At 33.3% G+C, this 12,344-nt stretch overlaps 1 protein-coding gene across 3 annotated transcripts; it reads left to right on the top strand.

Moving 5' to 3' along the window:
* Nucleotides 1–1,784: 1,784 nt before the first annotated feature.
* LOC134251000 (dehydrogenase/reductase SDR family member 7-like) lies at nt 1,785–7,463 on the top strand. Of its 3 annotated transcripts, none has more exons than XM_062733365.1 (9): nt 1,785–1,917; nt 3,562–3,710; nt 4,028–4,177; nt 4,788–4,894; nt 5,080–5,272; nt 5,532–5,578; nt 6,024–6,143; nt 6,485–6,651; nt 7,293–7,463. In XM_062733365.1, the coding sequence occupies exons 2-9, from the start codon at nt 3,584–3,586 to the stop codon at nt 7,354–7,356; spliced, it is 975 nt and encodes a 324-aa protein (XP_062589349.1). In that variant the 5' UTR covers nt 1,785–1,917; nt 3,562–3,583; the 3' UTR covers nt 7,357–7,463. The 3 variants fall into 3 exon arrangements, with proteins under 3 accessions (XP_062589349.1, XP_062589350.1, XP_062589351.1); XM_062733366.1 differs by lacking the exon at nt 1,785–1,917 and adding an exon at nt 1,933–2,012; XM_062733367.1 differs by lacking the exon at nt 1,785–1,917 and adding an exon at nt 2,270–2,352.
* The last annotated feature ends 4,881 nt before the right edge of the window (nt 7,464–12,344 follow it).

Genomic DNA, 12,344 nt, shown 5'->3' with positions numbered 1-12,344 from the left:
AAGTGAAACATTCAGGGTTTAAACTTAACTGAAATTTCCACGAGCCATGTGGGCTCCTGACTTTTAAAATTTAGGAGCCCACTGCTAAATTTGTTAGCCCACAGTCTCTGTGATTTTTTTAAAAAGCATAGATACTGGGACAAAAAGTAGATACAAATGAAATACATATATAAATTCATTTGTTTAAAATTGGAGTTCTTACTTTTTAAAAATCAGATGTCATATAAATATTTAATCAAAGGAAATAAAATTGTATTCAATAAACATTTTTACTATCTTTTTTTTTACTTGGTAATACATGTATATAAATACGTAGCCCTGGTACATGTCTTCAACTGATAAATTGACAATGACACAATAAGATTTTCTAGGTTAAATATTTTAACTACAACGTATCTGAAATAGGTGAAAACACTTACTATTCATATGACTGAGTAGTTGAGAGTTATTAAAATTGTATATCTCTCACGTATCAACCATTTACAGAGGGTTGGAGGAAATTCGGATTAGGAAAAAAAGACGATCGTTTTAGGGAATTTCACAAATCGTGTAGTACTTTAAATTGAAAAGATGAAGGATATTTACGAACAATAGGACCATACTGCTGTGATTTTTTTTCATTTTTCTGTAGTTTAAATCAAAAACCTGCATAAAATGTCTGTTTTTCAGTAAGGGGTCTGGGAATGAATTCGGCCCCCTGCAGAATTTTTATTCGCCACGTGGGCGAGCAACTTAAAAATTTTATGAGCCCACACCAATTTTTACTCGCAAATTGCGAGTGGGCGAGCGTTAAGTTTAAACTCTGACATTCATTAAATATGTTGTCGTCCTCAATGCTATGGATACTGGTTTGGTAGCTCAGTAGGTAGAGCACCTGTCTAGAGTGATGCGGGGGTTTGAGGTTCAATTCCCGGTCCAGTCATATACTTTCTCCTTTCATGTAACAGATTAAGTGCCATTGACTACCCCTGGAAATATGAACCTGTGTTTTTGAGAACAAGTAAAATTTAAGGAGGGGGGAATGAAAAGGTTAAGGTTTTGGACATTTGCCTGGGTAGCTCAGTAGGTAGAGCACCTGTCTAGTGATGCAAGGGTCCCAGGTTCTACTGTATTCCCAGTCCAGCAGTTTAATTTACTTTTCCTAGCTGTTACACACTTAGGCCTAATTGTCTGTTCATAACAAGGGGATAAGAGAGGGCTTAGCCTATTGATGGGAAGCTTAATGCTTCAAGGCACCTGATCCCAGCTCTGAGGATTTCAGAGCTCTCAATTTGCATGTTTGATTGGACAATTAACTGTTTCTTTTCTGTAACAATTAAGAGATTTTGTTCCAATCTATACACAAGGACGTAGAACTGCCATCTCTTCTCATATAGAGATTTATTACATTAAGAAGACGGCTGACAATATTTCCTGAATCTTATTATAGACTAGCTTATTTACGACACGTATGACACATTCACATGTATAGTGCCTGATTGTAACCATATCTGTGTTTACATGGCTTCAAAACATAGATATTATTGAGTGACTGTGTTATAGGAGAAAGATATATACAAACCCTTTCGTTTTCCTTCACTTAGATGCTTCCTAATCTTCTTGAATGAAAAGTTATGGTATATTTTATCCGTGTGCTTGTCAGGGATATGTTTGCTGACGTCTCGTGACGAAACCTTGGAATTGGGTAAAGGAGGATCTTGTAAACAAACATTAAAAATGCCGCTTAATGCTTGTTTTTTTTCTTCGTGTATCACAATGATTTTTCTTTTAAGACACTTATTATAGTATTGATTGAGGATTTATGACACATTTTTGCAAAATCAAAATTAGAGAATTCTATTATTTGTTGCCACAGAAATCGCTATATTTCATTTTCCTAACTTTGCCCTGCTCCTGTGGCCATTCTGCCTACTTTCGGTTTGTTTGTTTGTTTTTTGGTCAGTGTCAAACTTGTTAAAGCGTTCTTTTTCAAAAAGAAAATATGATGTTCTTACAATAGATATTGCATCAGTGTTGTTTCTATTGCATTACATTTATTTTTAAATTTTAAATTGGTGCATACATGTATACACGTTGGTCCTTCCTGACCTAAGCCTTGTGATCATGTGATTTTCATACAATAATCATTCTTTTCAACAGATACCTTTAAATCTAAAGAAGAGGTTCAAAAACATTACCATATCGTTAAGAAGTGTAACCCATGGGCCTATATATATGTTAAAATTGAATTAATCTTTCATCTCATTCAGTTATATGCTAATAATATAGTATCTAAGAGGTTATTTGCATGTTCTGGACATTTTTATTTCAATGGGATGAGCAATAAATAACAATTCAAGGTGTTTTATTTAGGTGAGGAAAAAATGATGAAAGAAAAGGGGGGGTAACAGGGAGAGATCTAGATATTCCGGCCAGTATGAACATCCTCACATTTACATCTGGGGTCCTGAGTCGATCAACATGTTGGACGGCAGTGTGTTCACTCAGGACCCCTGACATTGTGAGGATGTATTGAAAAAAATATCAATGGAAGTGTTATGTTGCAGAAAATTGGAATATATAGTTATACCCCTCACTTGAAAAGTGTGAGGGTATATAGTAATCAGTATGTCCGTCCATCCATTCGTCTGTTATGCTTTGGGGTACCCATCTCTTATCCGCAACTCCTCTCATACCACTGAATGAAATTTGATGAAACTTTCACAGAATCTTTATTACAAATTGCCATTGTGCACTTCCTTTTTTACTTTTTAATCCGACACATATTTTGGTTTCTCATAGCAAACCATAGACACTGCTATTATATTCATATGGGAGGCAGGGGGTATCATTTAGTGAGCCCATTGCTCACGTACCTCTAGTTATTTCCAAATTCAAGGAAATTTCTTATGAACTTAAACACGAGTTATACCAACAAACACACCATGTCCACCCTCACATTTAGCGGGTATAACTGTACTGAAGTTTAATATACATATGTTAGCCTGAAATCCTAAAGGTTTTAACACCAAATGACTAGGGCTGGGACGATATATCGAGATATCTGTTAGGATGATACACATATCGATACATTTGAAGAAATATCGAAATATCGCCCAAAAAAATCTTACTTCTGTTTTTCTTTGTTTATTTAACATTTGGGGTTTAGTATGTAAAGTAAATAAGATAAATATAAAAATAGGTATGAAATAAATAATAATTATAACACCACTTGAGTAAAATATTTTTGTTTTACAACCTATAAACAACTATTTTGAATAAATTATTCTTATCTGCAAAGAAATAATTTGTTTATTTCAATGCAAAAACAGATTTTATATGCAATTAAACATATTGTGATACATATCGTATCGTGGCTCAAATATCGTGATATGTATCGATATAGAAAAAGTTGTATCGTCCCAGCCCTACAAATGACAAAGTACATGTATGACAATTACCATTCACTTCCGAAAAAAATTGATGTAGACAATTACTATACATTTTTTAGAAAGTGAATAAAAAATTATGATGTTATAAAAAATGATTTACAGTATATGACCAGTGTAATTATTATTTCAGGTGATATTAAAAAGAGGGAAACATGCTTGATTACCTGTTCTACTTCTTCCTTGGAGTTGTGGCTATATATTCTGTGCTTTTTGTCCTGATTTTGATCGGTGACTGTGACCTTTACTTACAATTTGCCGAAAATTTTGGAAAGAAACCAAGTAAGTTTACCACAATCATATGAATGTAGAGTATATTTTAATTTTTGGTATTTTCTTGCTCTGAGTAAAGCCCAAACTAGAAATATATTCTATCCATATACATGTATTTAGTGGTCTTGAGACTGAATTGATTGATTGTCATAGGATGGTCAGCTTAAATTTTCTCTACCTCACCTGTAAGAGCACACATACCAGTATATATACACATCTGGCAGAATGACCATGATTGGGATTCCCTCTCCTAGTATTTTGACTCTCTGCAATGATGCATTTTTCCTCATGGTTTTTCATGTAAGACATTTTCATACATGTTTCAGATGTACTGAAGGACAAAGTTGTATGGATAACTGGTGCTTCCAGTGGCATTGGTGAATGTTTGGCATATGAGCTAGCTAAAGCTGGTTGTAAGCTCTGCCTGTCAGCTCGCAGAGAAAAGGAGCTCGTACGAGTCAAGAAGGAATGTCTGTGTAAGTCTTAAGAGATAACTTAGTGTATTTGATACACATATGATTAAACATATGTTTATATCCTAAGGATAATGGAAAGAAGATGGAGTTAATAGAAATTGAGTATTATCCTTAAATATTAAAGAAAGTCTGCAAATTTTGATTAACAAATTGACAGTAAAATTTGAAAATTAATCTGTATACATGTTTGCTTATGGATACAGACAGTCAGACACATTCAACTGCCAGCTGTAGTCAGATAACCCAGTTGGTAGAGCCCGTGCCTAGTGATTTAAGGACCCCAAGTATTTAAATCATAGTCCTGTCCATCACTTTTTTTTCCTTTTCCTCTTTTCCTATTACCTTTGGTATCTTAAGGGGTTTAGAATCTTTAAGGTGGGAGGAATGTAGTGGTCAGACAAGTCCATTGCCAGTGGCCAGATAGCTCAGTTGGTAAAGCACTGGACTAATGATTCAAGGGGCCTAGGTTCAAATCCTGGTCTATTCTGCTGCCTTTTTGTACTTTCCTATTACAACTATAAACACAAATTAACATTTTTCAGAATACTTATGTATTTATCTTACTTTGAATAATTTCATATACAGTTGTTATATGTTTTTATTTTTCCAGTGCATGGAAAAGTCAAGGATGAGGACATACTGGTGCTGCCTCTGGATGTACTTAAGTTTGAGACACATTCACAGGCTACTCAACATGTGTTAAAACATTTCAGTAAGGTAACTAGCCATGCTTTAAGACAGACTTTTTAAAAGCTAAAATAAGACTGTTAGAAAATAAGAATTCATATTCTGGATTGCCTTTAAGTGTTTTTGTTTTTTTGTTTTACTACAAAAACACATTGCCTTCTTTTCCATTGTTTTGTGTTAGGTTGGGTAATTGATAAATTATTTATATTTTTCAGATTGATGTTCTGGTAAACAATGCTGGCCGCTCACAACGCGCATTATTTGAGGAGACATCCATAGAAACTGACCGGGAAGTTTTAGAGCTGAATGTTTTGGGAGTTCTCTCCCTTACAAAGCAGGTGCTCCCACATATGTTGGAGAGGAAGGAGGGACATATTGTCGTCATGAGCAGTATTGCAGGAAAACTTAGTACGTTTTGACTTTTTCAGTGTAACATAATTATTTAAAGAGGGAAGGGGGGGTTAAAATTGACTTCTGTCACTGATTAAAGCATTCATTGACAACATGCTTGACTCATTTGATCTTCATCTTATGCATGTTTTTTTCTGCTGAAACTGGAACAGCAATTTTCAGAATTAAAAGTAGAAAACCCATTTTCATGCCATTGGATTTCATGCTAATTTTTAAAGATATTGTAAAAAAAAAAAGTTGTATTTCTTTGTTTCAGGTGCTCCAAATTCTGCATCTTACACAGGAAGTAAACATGCAATTCAGGTACCTATCATAGCTATGTACAAGAAATTTGTGCTCAAACAAAAAAAAAATCCTAGTACATAAAAAGAGAGAGTACAAGACAAAAAATAACTTTTTTAAAAAAAATGAATTTGGTAAATTATTTTTGCATTAAATTCGGAAAGATTGATAAATAAAGCAATTGACTCTTAAGTTACATGCACTTATTTCAGTTTTTTTTATAATAGGAAAAAATATTCTATTAAACATTATGGAAAAAACGACAATATAGACAAAATCATTTGTTTCTGAATTTGAATCTTTAATTATTTGAGCCAATGCCATGAGGCAGCCGCACATTTAAATACATGTAATGTTACTGGTATCCATTACCAAAATTTTTATCAAAAATGAGTGAGAGTACATTTTTATGATAGATGTAAAGCACAAATTAAGCATGTTATAGAGAGTATTGTCTTTGTTGTAGGGCTGGTTTTCTACTCTGGCCGTGGAGACGTTTGACCAGAACATAGCGGTCACTCTTCTCTGTCCCGGTCCTGTGTTCTCTAATCTACTGGACACAGCATTTACAGGGAAACCGGGAGAGGTGAACAACAAATATCTCAAAATATAGAGTGAAGAAAAAGAGAAAGAAAAATGTAGAGTAAACAAAAGATTCAGAAAAAAACACTGATATAACAGACAGTGTTAATTATCATACAGAGCATACAGATTTGTCTTTAAAATGAATGTACAGTAAAAATTGCTTATAATGACCTCAGATAGTAAGAAATCTCAGTTATAAGGAGGTTGTGTCTGTTCACCATCCCCCACATTATAACATTTTCTTATATGGATATAAAGAATTTTGGTAATATGGAACTAAACATTCATGTCCCAAGGACTTTCTAAAAGGCAAGTTTTAAAAATATTTTTTGTTCTTTGTAGGAATTAAAAGAAAAAATGAGTTCTTCTGATAAGAGAATGTCCACTGCTCGCTGTGCAGAGTTATGTTCCATTGCCATCGCTAACCGTCTGTCTGAAGCCTGGATAGCCCTCAATCCTGTCTTGTTGTTTACCTATGGATTCCAGTACTTCCCTAATTTATCTAGAGTGTGAGTGACATTGTCTCTCTCTTTCTCTCCCCCACCGCTCTCTCTCTAGCAAAATATCACAATTTATATTAATAAAAAACAACAACAAAAAACATTCGGGACAAACAAATTTTATTTGTACATTCGGGCCATTTTGGACAGAGTTAAGCCCCTTGGACTTAGAAAAATTCCAATTATTTGCAGTTTCCATTCATTTTCATGCAGAGGTTGCACATACTGAAATGAATGAAATTTGGTATACAGATTTATCATAAGAACATCTAAGTCAAGTTCTGTTTTGGGTATGATCAAAGCATTTTGGACAGAGTAATGTCCCTTGGACTTAGAAAATTCCAATAATTTGGGGGAGGGGGGCATAAGTGTTTTACAAACGTCTCTTGTTCAACACAAGTTATTTTCTGAGGAAACCTTACTTTAAGGAGAAAAATCTTCCTACCTACACAAAACTTAAATCTGGGTAAAGAAAGGTCAAACCAAGATTTTTTTGTATTATTTGCACATTATATTCTTGACAGATGTATTCTGTTTAGAATTGTTGACCTTTTTTAATTATTTTTTTTTTATATTTTGAGACAGGATGCTAGTACAGCAGAGTACAATGTATTGTAATCTTGTAAATCTTTGTTGTTTGTTTTTTACAGAATAGCGAAAAGAATGGGACTGAAAATGTTAAAGAACATACGAGAGGGAAGATTAAATAAATGATTCACTAACAATACTCATTCAAAGTACATGACATGAACTACCAAACAATTGTTGGTTGATTCTGGTGAAACATTTTATCTGGAAATAAATCTTTTTAAAGATTCTTATACGACTAGATTGTTACTTACGAGTACAAGACAAACATATTTTGTCTGTGAGACAAATACATCAGGTGTATAACTTTTATTGTTTGAACTTTTTTTAAATTGGTGAAACTAATTACATGTACAACACATTCCAATGAATAAAAACCACCAAAATTTTACCTACAAACAATGTCAATGTGATATAATAAATTTATAATAATATATGAGGGCTGTTCAATAAATAATGTCATGAACTGTATGACATACAATACAGATATCATATGACATTAAACTTGACTTTCTCTCATTATTGAATCTTTACTGAATTTATAACAGTTTATGTGACCACTTTTCATCACATAGTTTCATCATGAGAAGCTGGGAAACAAGGGCTATTCGAGACACTGCATTATAAATGAATGGTAAAGAATCAGTAAACTAGAGTGAAAATAAAGGCTACATTAAAGCTGCTGTAAAACTTGTTAAAATCCCAAAGAAATATTCACTGAAATATGTGTCATTTACGGCAACCGATGCCTGTTTTATAGACAAATGAGCAGTTGGATTTCAATGATAAAAAATTATATAATGGGCATCAAAAATGGGTACCCTCCTTGCCAACAAACATTAGCAACTTATGTACTGTTTGCCAAATGTCAACAAATAATATTTGATGATGTAAGATTGACTTTAAGACACATAGCAAATTTGATAGACATCATATAGGTAGTAATTTACACTTTTTAAAGAAACGTTTGACAGTAAAAAAGCTTGGTACTCAAAGGTCACTCTATATTTTGAAAAATGAGTGAATACGACAGCGTGTACGAAAGTCTTAACAATTACTAGTATTTTAAAATATCAGCAATTGTAGTTATCCAAGTTTGTTTTATATTTCAACAGATATTGGAACATGAATCTGTTGCTTAAAATTATCAAAACAAAATTTACCATAAGATGTACTTGTTAAAAACTGCGAAGGTCTGACAAAAGCAAAGGTAAGCAAGAGCACAAAGACAGATTTATATGCAATTTTCTTAAATATTAGTAGTATTGTTGTTCAAATTTGTATTCGGGGAGACAGTTTAATATCTGTTGGAGTCTAGAAAGCAATTTTTTTGCAAAAAGATCGAAAGGTTTATTAGAGCAAGGACCCAGAATCAGGAATCCACTACATTGAATTTCTTCATGACAGCCTCCAAACCCGCATGCCCTGAAGAGTAAAGGGGTTTTCGGGATCAACAGAAAGTTAATGTTTTTTTTTACATTAACAATATTTGCAAGATCTTTGACCTTTTGACTTGTTTCTATTTCCAAACTTGAAAAAAACACCTTTCAAAAGGAAAAATCATTGGATCTGCCATTTTCCAGTATACTAAGGGTCATACCCAAAAATGAGTTCTAAAACCAATCAGAAATTGGATAATAAATGTTACAGAGATGTGTTTGAATTAAAAGAGATTTCTAAGTAAAATCATGAAGACTAAATCATTGAAAAGCGTCGTTTGCTTCTTTCCGAGCACCGAGGACATTATTTATTGAACAGCCCTCGTACACCCGCATCTTCGATTACGGGGGTAGGACACGAAAATCAGTTTAAAACAAGTGTTAAAGAAAAATCCTGCCTAGGCCAGCATTTAAAAATATTAAAACAGCACTGTCATCCTCTGCTAGGGAATTATAATCCTTCACCCACCTAACTAAGAGAGATCACTGATAGATAACATCACAATAAGAAATCTTCTTGTCCCATTGATATAAATTATGGATGTGTACTTTTCTGAAAAAAATGAATTAATTATCAATGGCTAGTATACTCTCATTGAAATGGAAATCAATAATTATAGCGTATCCTGTATGTATAGTCATGTACTGATTTTAATTTGAAATCATAGGTTTAAAGGTCATATCACTCACCTGGAAAAAAGCAAGAAAAAATAATATTAGTGATTTCTTACCCCGGAGGGAAGGGATAGAGACATGGTTTGCAGGCACGTAGTGTATAGGGCACCTGCCCCCACTTTTCCTAACATAATTATTTACTATTGAAATGTTCAATAAAAGGCTGGTTGCGACTTCTTGTTGTTCATTAAAAAGTTTAGTGTTGTGAGAGAAAGTTAGCGCTGACCCCCCCCCCCCCCCCACACACACCTCTTACAACAACAACGAAGTGTTTCCGTGTTTTAAGATACTTTTCTTCTTTTTTGCTCGTCAAAGAATCCCCCCCCCCTTTTCAAACGATACTACGTCACTTATTTGAATAAACTTGGATCTCCCCTAGGCGTAATAACGCGAAAAAAGCGTAATAACGTGAAAAAAGCGTTATTACGCCTTTTCAAAGGGCATTATTACGCCTTTCTAAAAGGACTATTACGCCTTTTCAATAGGCGTAACTACGCCTTTCCCTTTCCAAAGGCCTTAAAACGCCTTCCAAACGGTGTTATTATACCTTTATAAAAGGCGTTATAACCCCTTCCCAAAAATCATTGTTACACCCTTCTAACAGGCGTTATAGTTAAGGTTGAAACTAAATAAACTGTGAAGGTTTCACTTTAGTTTACTTTAAAATTTTTCCTGTCAATTGGTTCCTAAGAATAAAATTTTAAAACATACAACTACAATCTACTAATTTTCCTTAACGTTTTATTAACTCCTCTTAAAAAAAAGACTCGGCCCTTCATTTGAGTAAAATTGAATCCGCTTCATCTTAAGGTCGAGGCGATTTGGTATCACTTGCAGGGTGGCGGACAGGACAGATGGCCTCAACCTTCATCTAAGGATTGTTTATGACAAGTTTTGTAGAAATTGGTGAAAAAATTGGTTTTATAGAGACGAAGTCGAAAGTGTTTTTTTTTTTTAAAAGACAGACGAACAGCTAAACAACGAACATTTAAACTTTGAGCTAAAAGAAAGAAAGTCAGTAAGTAACAATTTTACCCTAAATGATGTACATGTAACAGTAATGATTATTATGAATTTTTTTTTTTTTACAAAACCTATCTTTTCGTTTTTCTTCTTAGAGGGGTTATAATAGTACAATGTAAAACTCTATATCTAGTTTACCTTTCCCTCTATCGCACGCGACTGTCAAGGTACAAAATATTATAATAAAATTCCTCATAATTATTAAATCGACTTCAAAATAAGCCTTTGTTGTCGTGATCAAATAAAATTTTATTGTCGTTCTTAGTAAATAGTAAACCTTTGTGATCTACACAATCCATAACCTCAAGTCCTTGATGTATTTCTTGATTTGGGGTGGTATAAAAATTCTTCCAATTCATCGCTTTCTAAATGTGGGTAGCATCATATATTCCACAAACATAAACAACATCAATAAGCCGGATTTCATCTGTGTCATTTTAATTGAAAGTTTTATCTATTTTCAGCATTGGGAATTTGATATCTCTAGACCCGGCATGAGAACATTTTGATGTGCATTCAATAAAATAAAATGTAGACAAAGCGAAAACGAATATGTTTTATGACTGTATGACTGTTTGAATACTTTATGAGGCGAGTCGTGTGTTTTGACATTTAATGATAAATCTTATATCAATATTTTGCCTATTAAATTTTTACCCCTCTGTGGGTCTATAGAAATATGATGCTTTTTCCTTTTTATAATGACTTGCTATTTTGCATCCATGCTTTAGTTTTTATCAATCAAGTATTAATGACAATATCGATTGCAGTGAAGTCTAACTAGAGGGAGGTGTAGACATACAAATTTATGAAAGGAAATACATAAAATTCCTCTTAGAACTGAGAAGTAGAATAAAAACTATTATATATGTATAATAAAAAAAATCAGTATCAATAATTTTGCCATTATACTTCACAAAAAGTAGCTCAAGCACATGAGCACAAGAATGGTTTAACAGTATATTACGTTCAAACCTTGGTACATCCTTGGATTTGTAGTAGTTGCAGAGAGAGAGAGAGAGAGAGAGATAGAGAGAGAGAGTTCGTAGGGATTGAAAATACTTTAGATGGACTATTTTGGACCCACTTCCTTGATGTGTATGCAAATTAATCATATCTAATCTCTTTTTTATGTTGCTCGTCTTCTGTGGTCGCCTCTAAGCAGGAATTACCCATTCTTAAGTGTATTTTATGACAGTGTTTCCCCCACCCAAAGAGTTCTATTTTTGTCATATAGTTTTATATGATTGATGCAAATTCAATTTGCTTGCGACACTGATGAATATGCTAATTGACATCTTAAACCCTAAACGACTAAGTTTAATGAAACTTTTTGAATGTATAGAGTTTTTTTTAATTTGTGGAGGCAGAATTCTGATTCAAGATGTCACAGAATTTCATATTTTGAAAGCTTGATGTTATATATTTGAAAGGGACCAAGGAACAGAATTTTTAGATGGTTCAGATAAATTCATTTTACCTGTTTAATAGATTTTCACACTTGTGTGAAGAAATCGCACACAGAGACGGACAGACAAAGTCACAAAAACTATGTCACACATTGGATCAGCTTATTGAAATCATTAAATTACATTTTATTCTCTACATTTCTTCTGCGCAATTGGAAGAGAGCGAGCGAGAGAGAGAGAGAGAGAGAGACACCATTTTTTGAGATACCCGGAATCAAATGACAGCATAAATGAAATTACAATTTACAAATTAAGTTTCTGTACAGTACTATTTTAGACGAAAAATATATCACTTATCAAAACTCAATAGAATTGGAAAGTTTCGTGTTGTAGAATAGCTCCTTCTTTATTTATTCTCGTAGAACAAGTAATTGCTGAGTACCACTTTGACATTTTACTATTATATATACATGTACATCTCGATTTCGATCTTATGAAATGAATTTTCTTAGAGAATTCATTTGATATGCAGTTTTTATCAAAATAACACAGAAAAGTACATGTAGAA

This window comes from Saccostrea cucullata, unplaced genomic scaffold (genome assembly GCF_032062105.1).
Source record: "Saccostrea cucullata isolate Sc308-1 unplaced genomic scaffold, CSIRO_AGI_Scuc_v1 ctg2228, whole genome shotgun sequence".
Classification (NCBI taxonomy): Eukaryota; Metazoa; Mollusca; class Bivalvia; order Ostreida; family Ostreidae; genus Saccostrea; species Saccostrea cuccullata.
The sequence above is the reverse complement of the archived record's forward strand: the minus strand, read 5'-3'. Positions and strand labels throughout refer to the sequence as shown.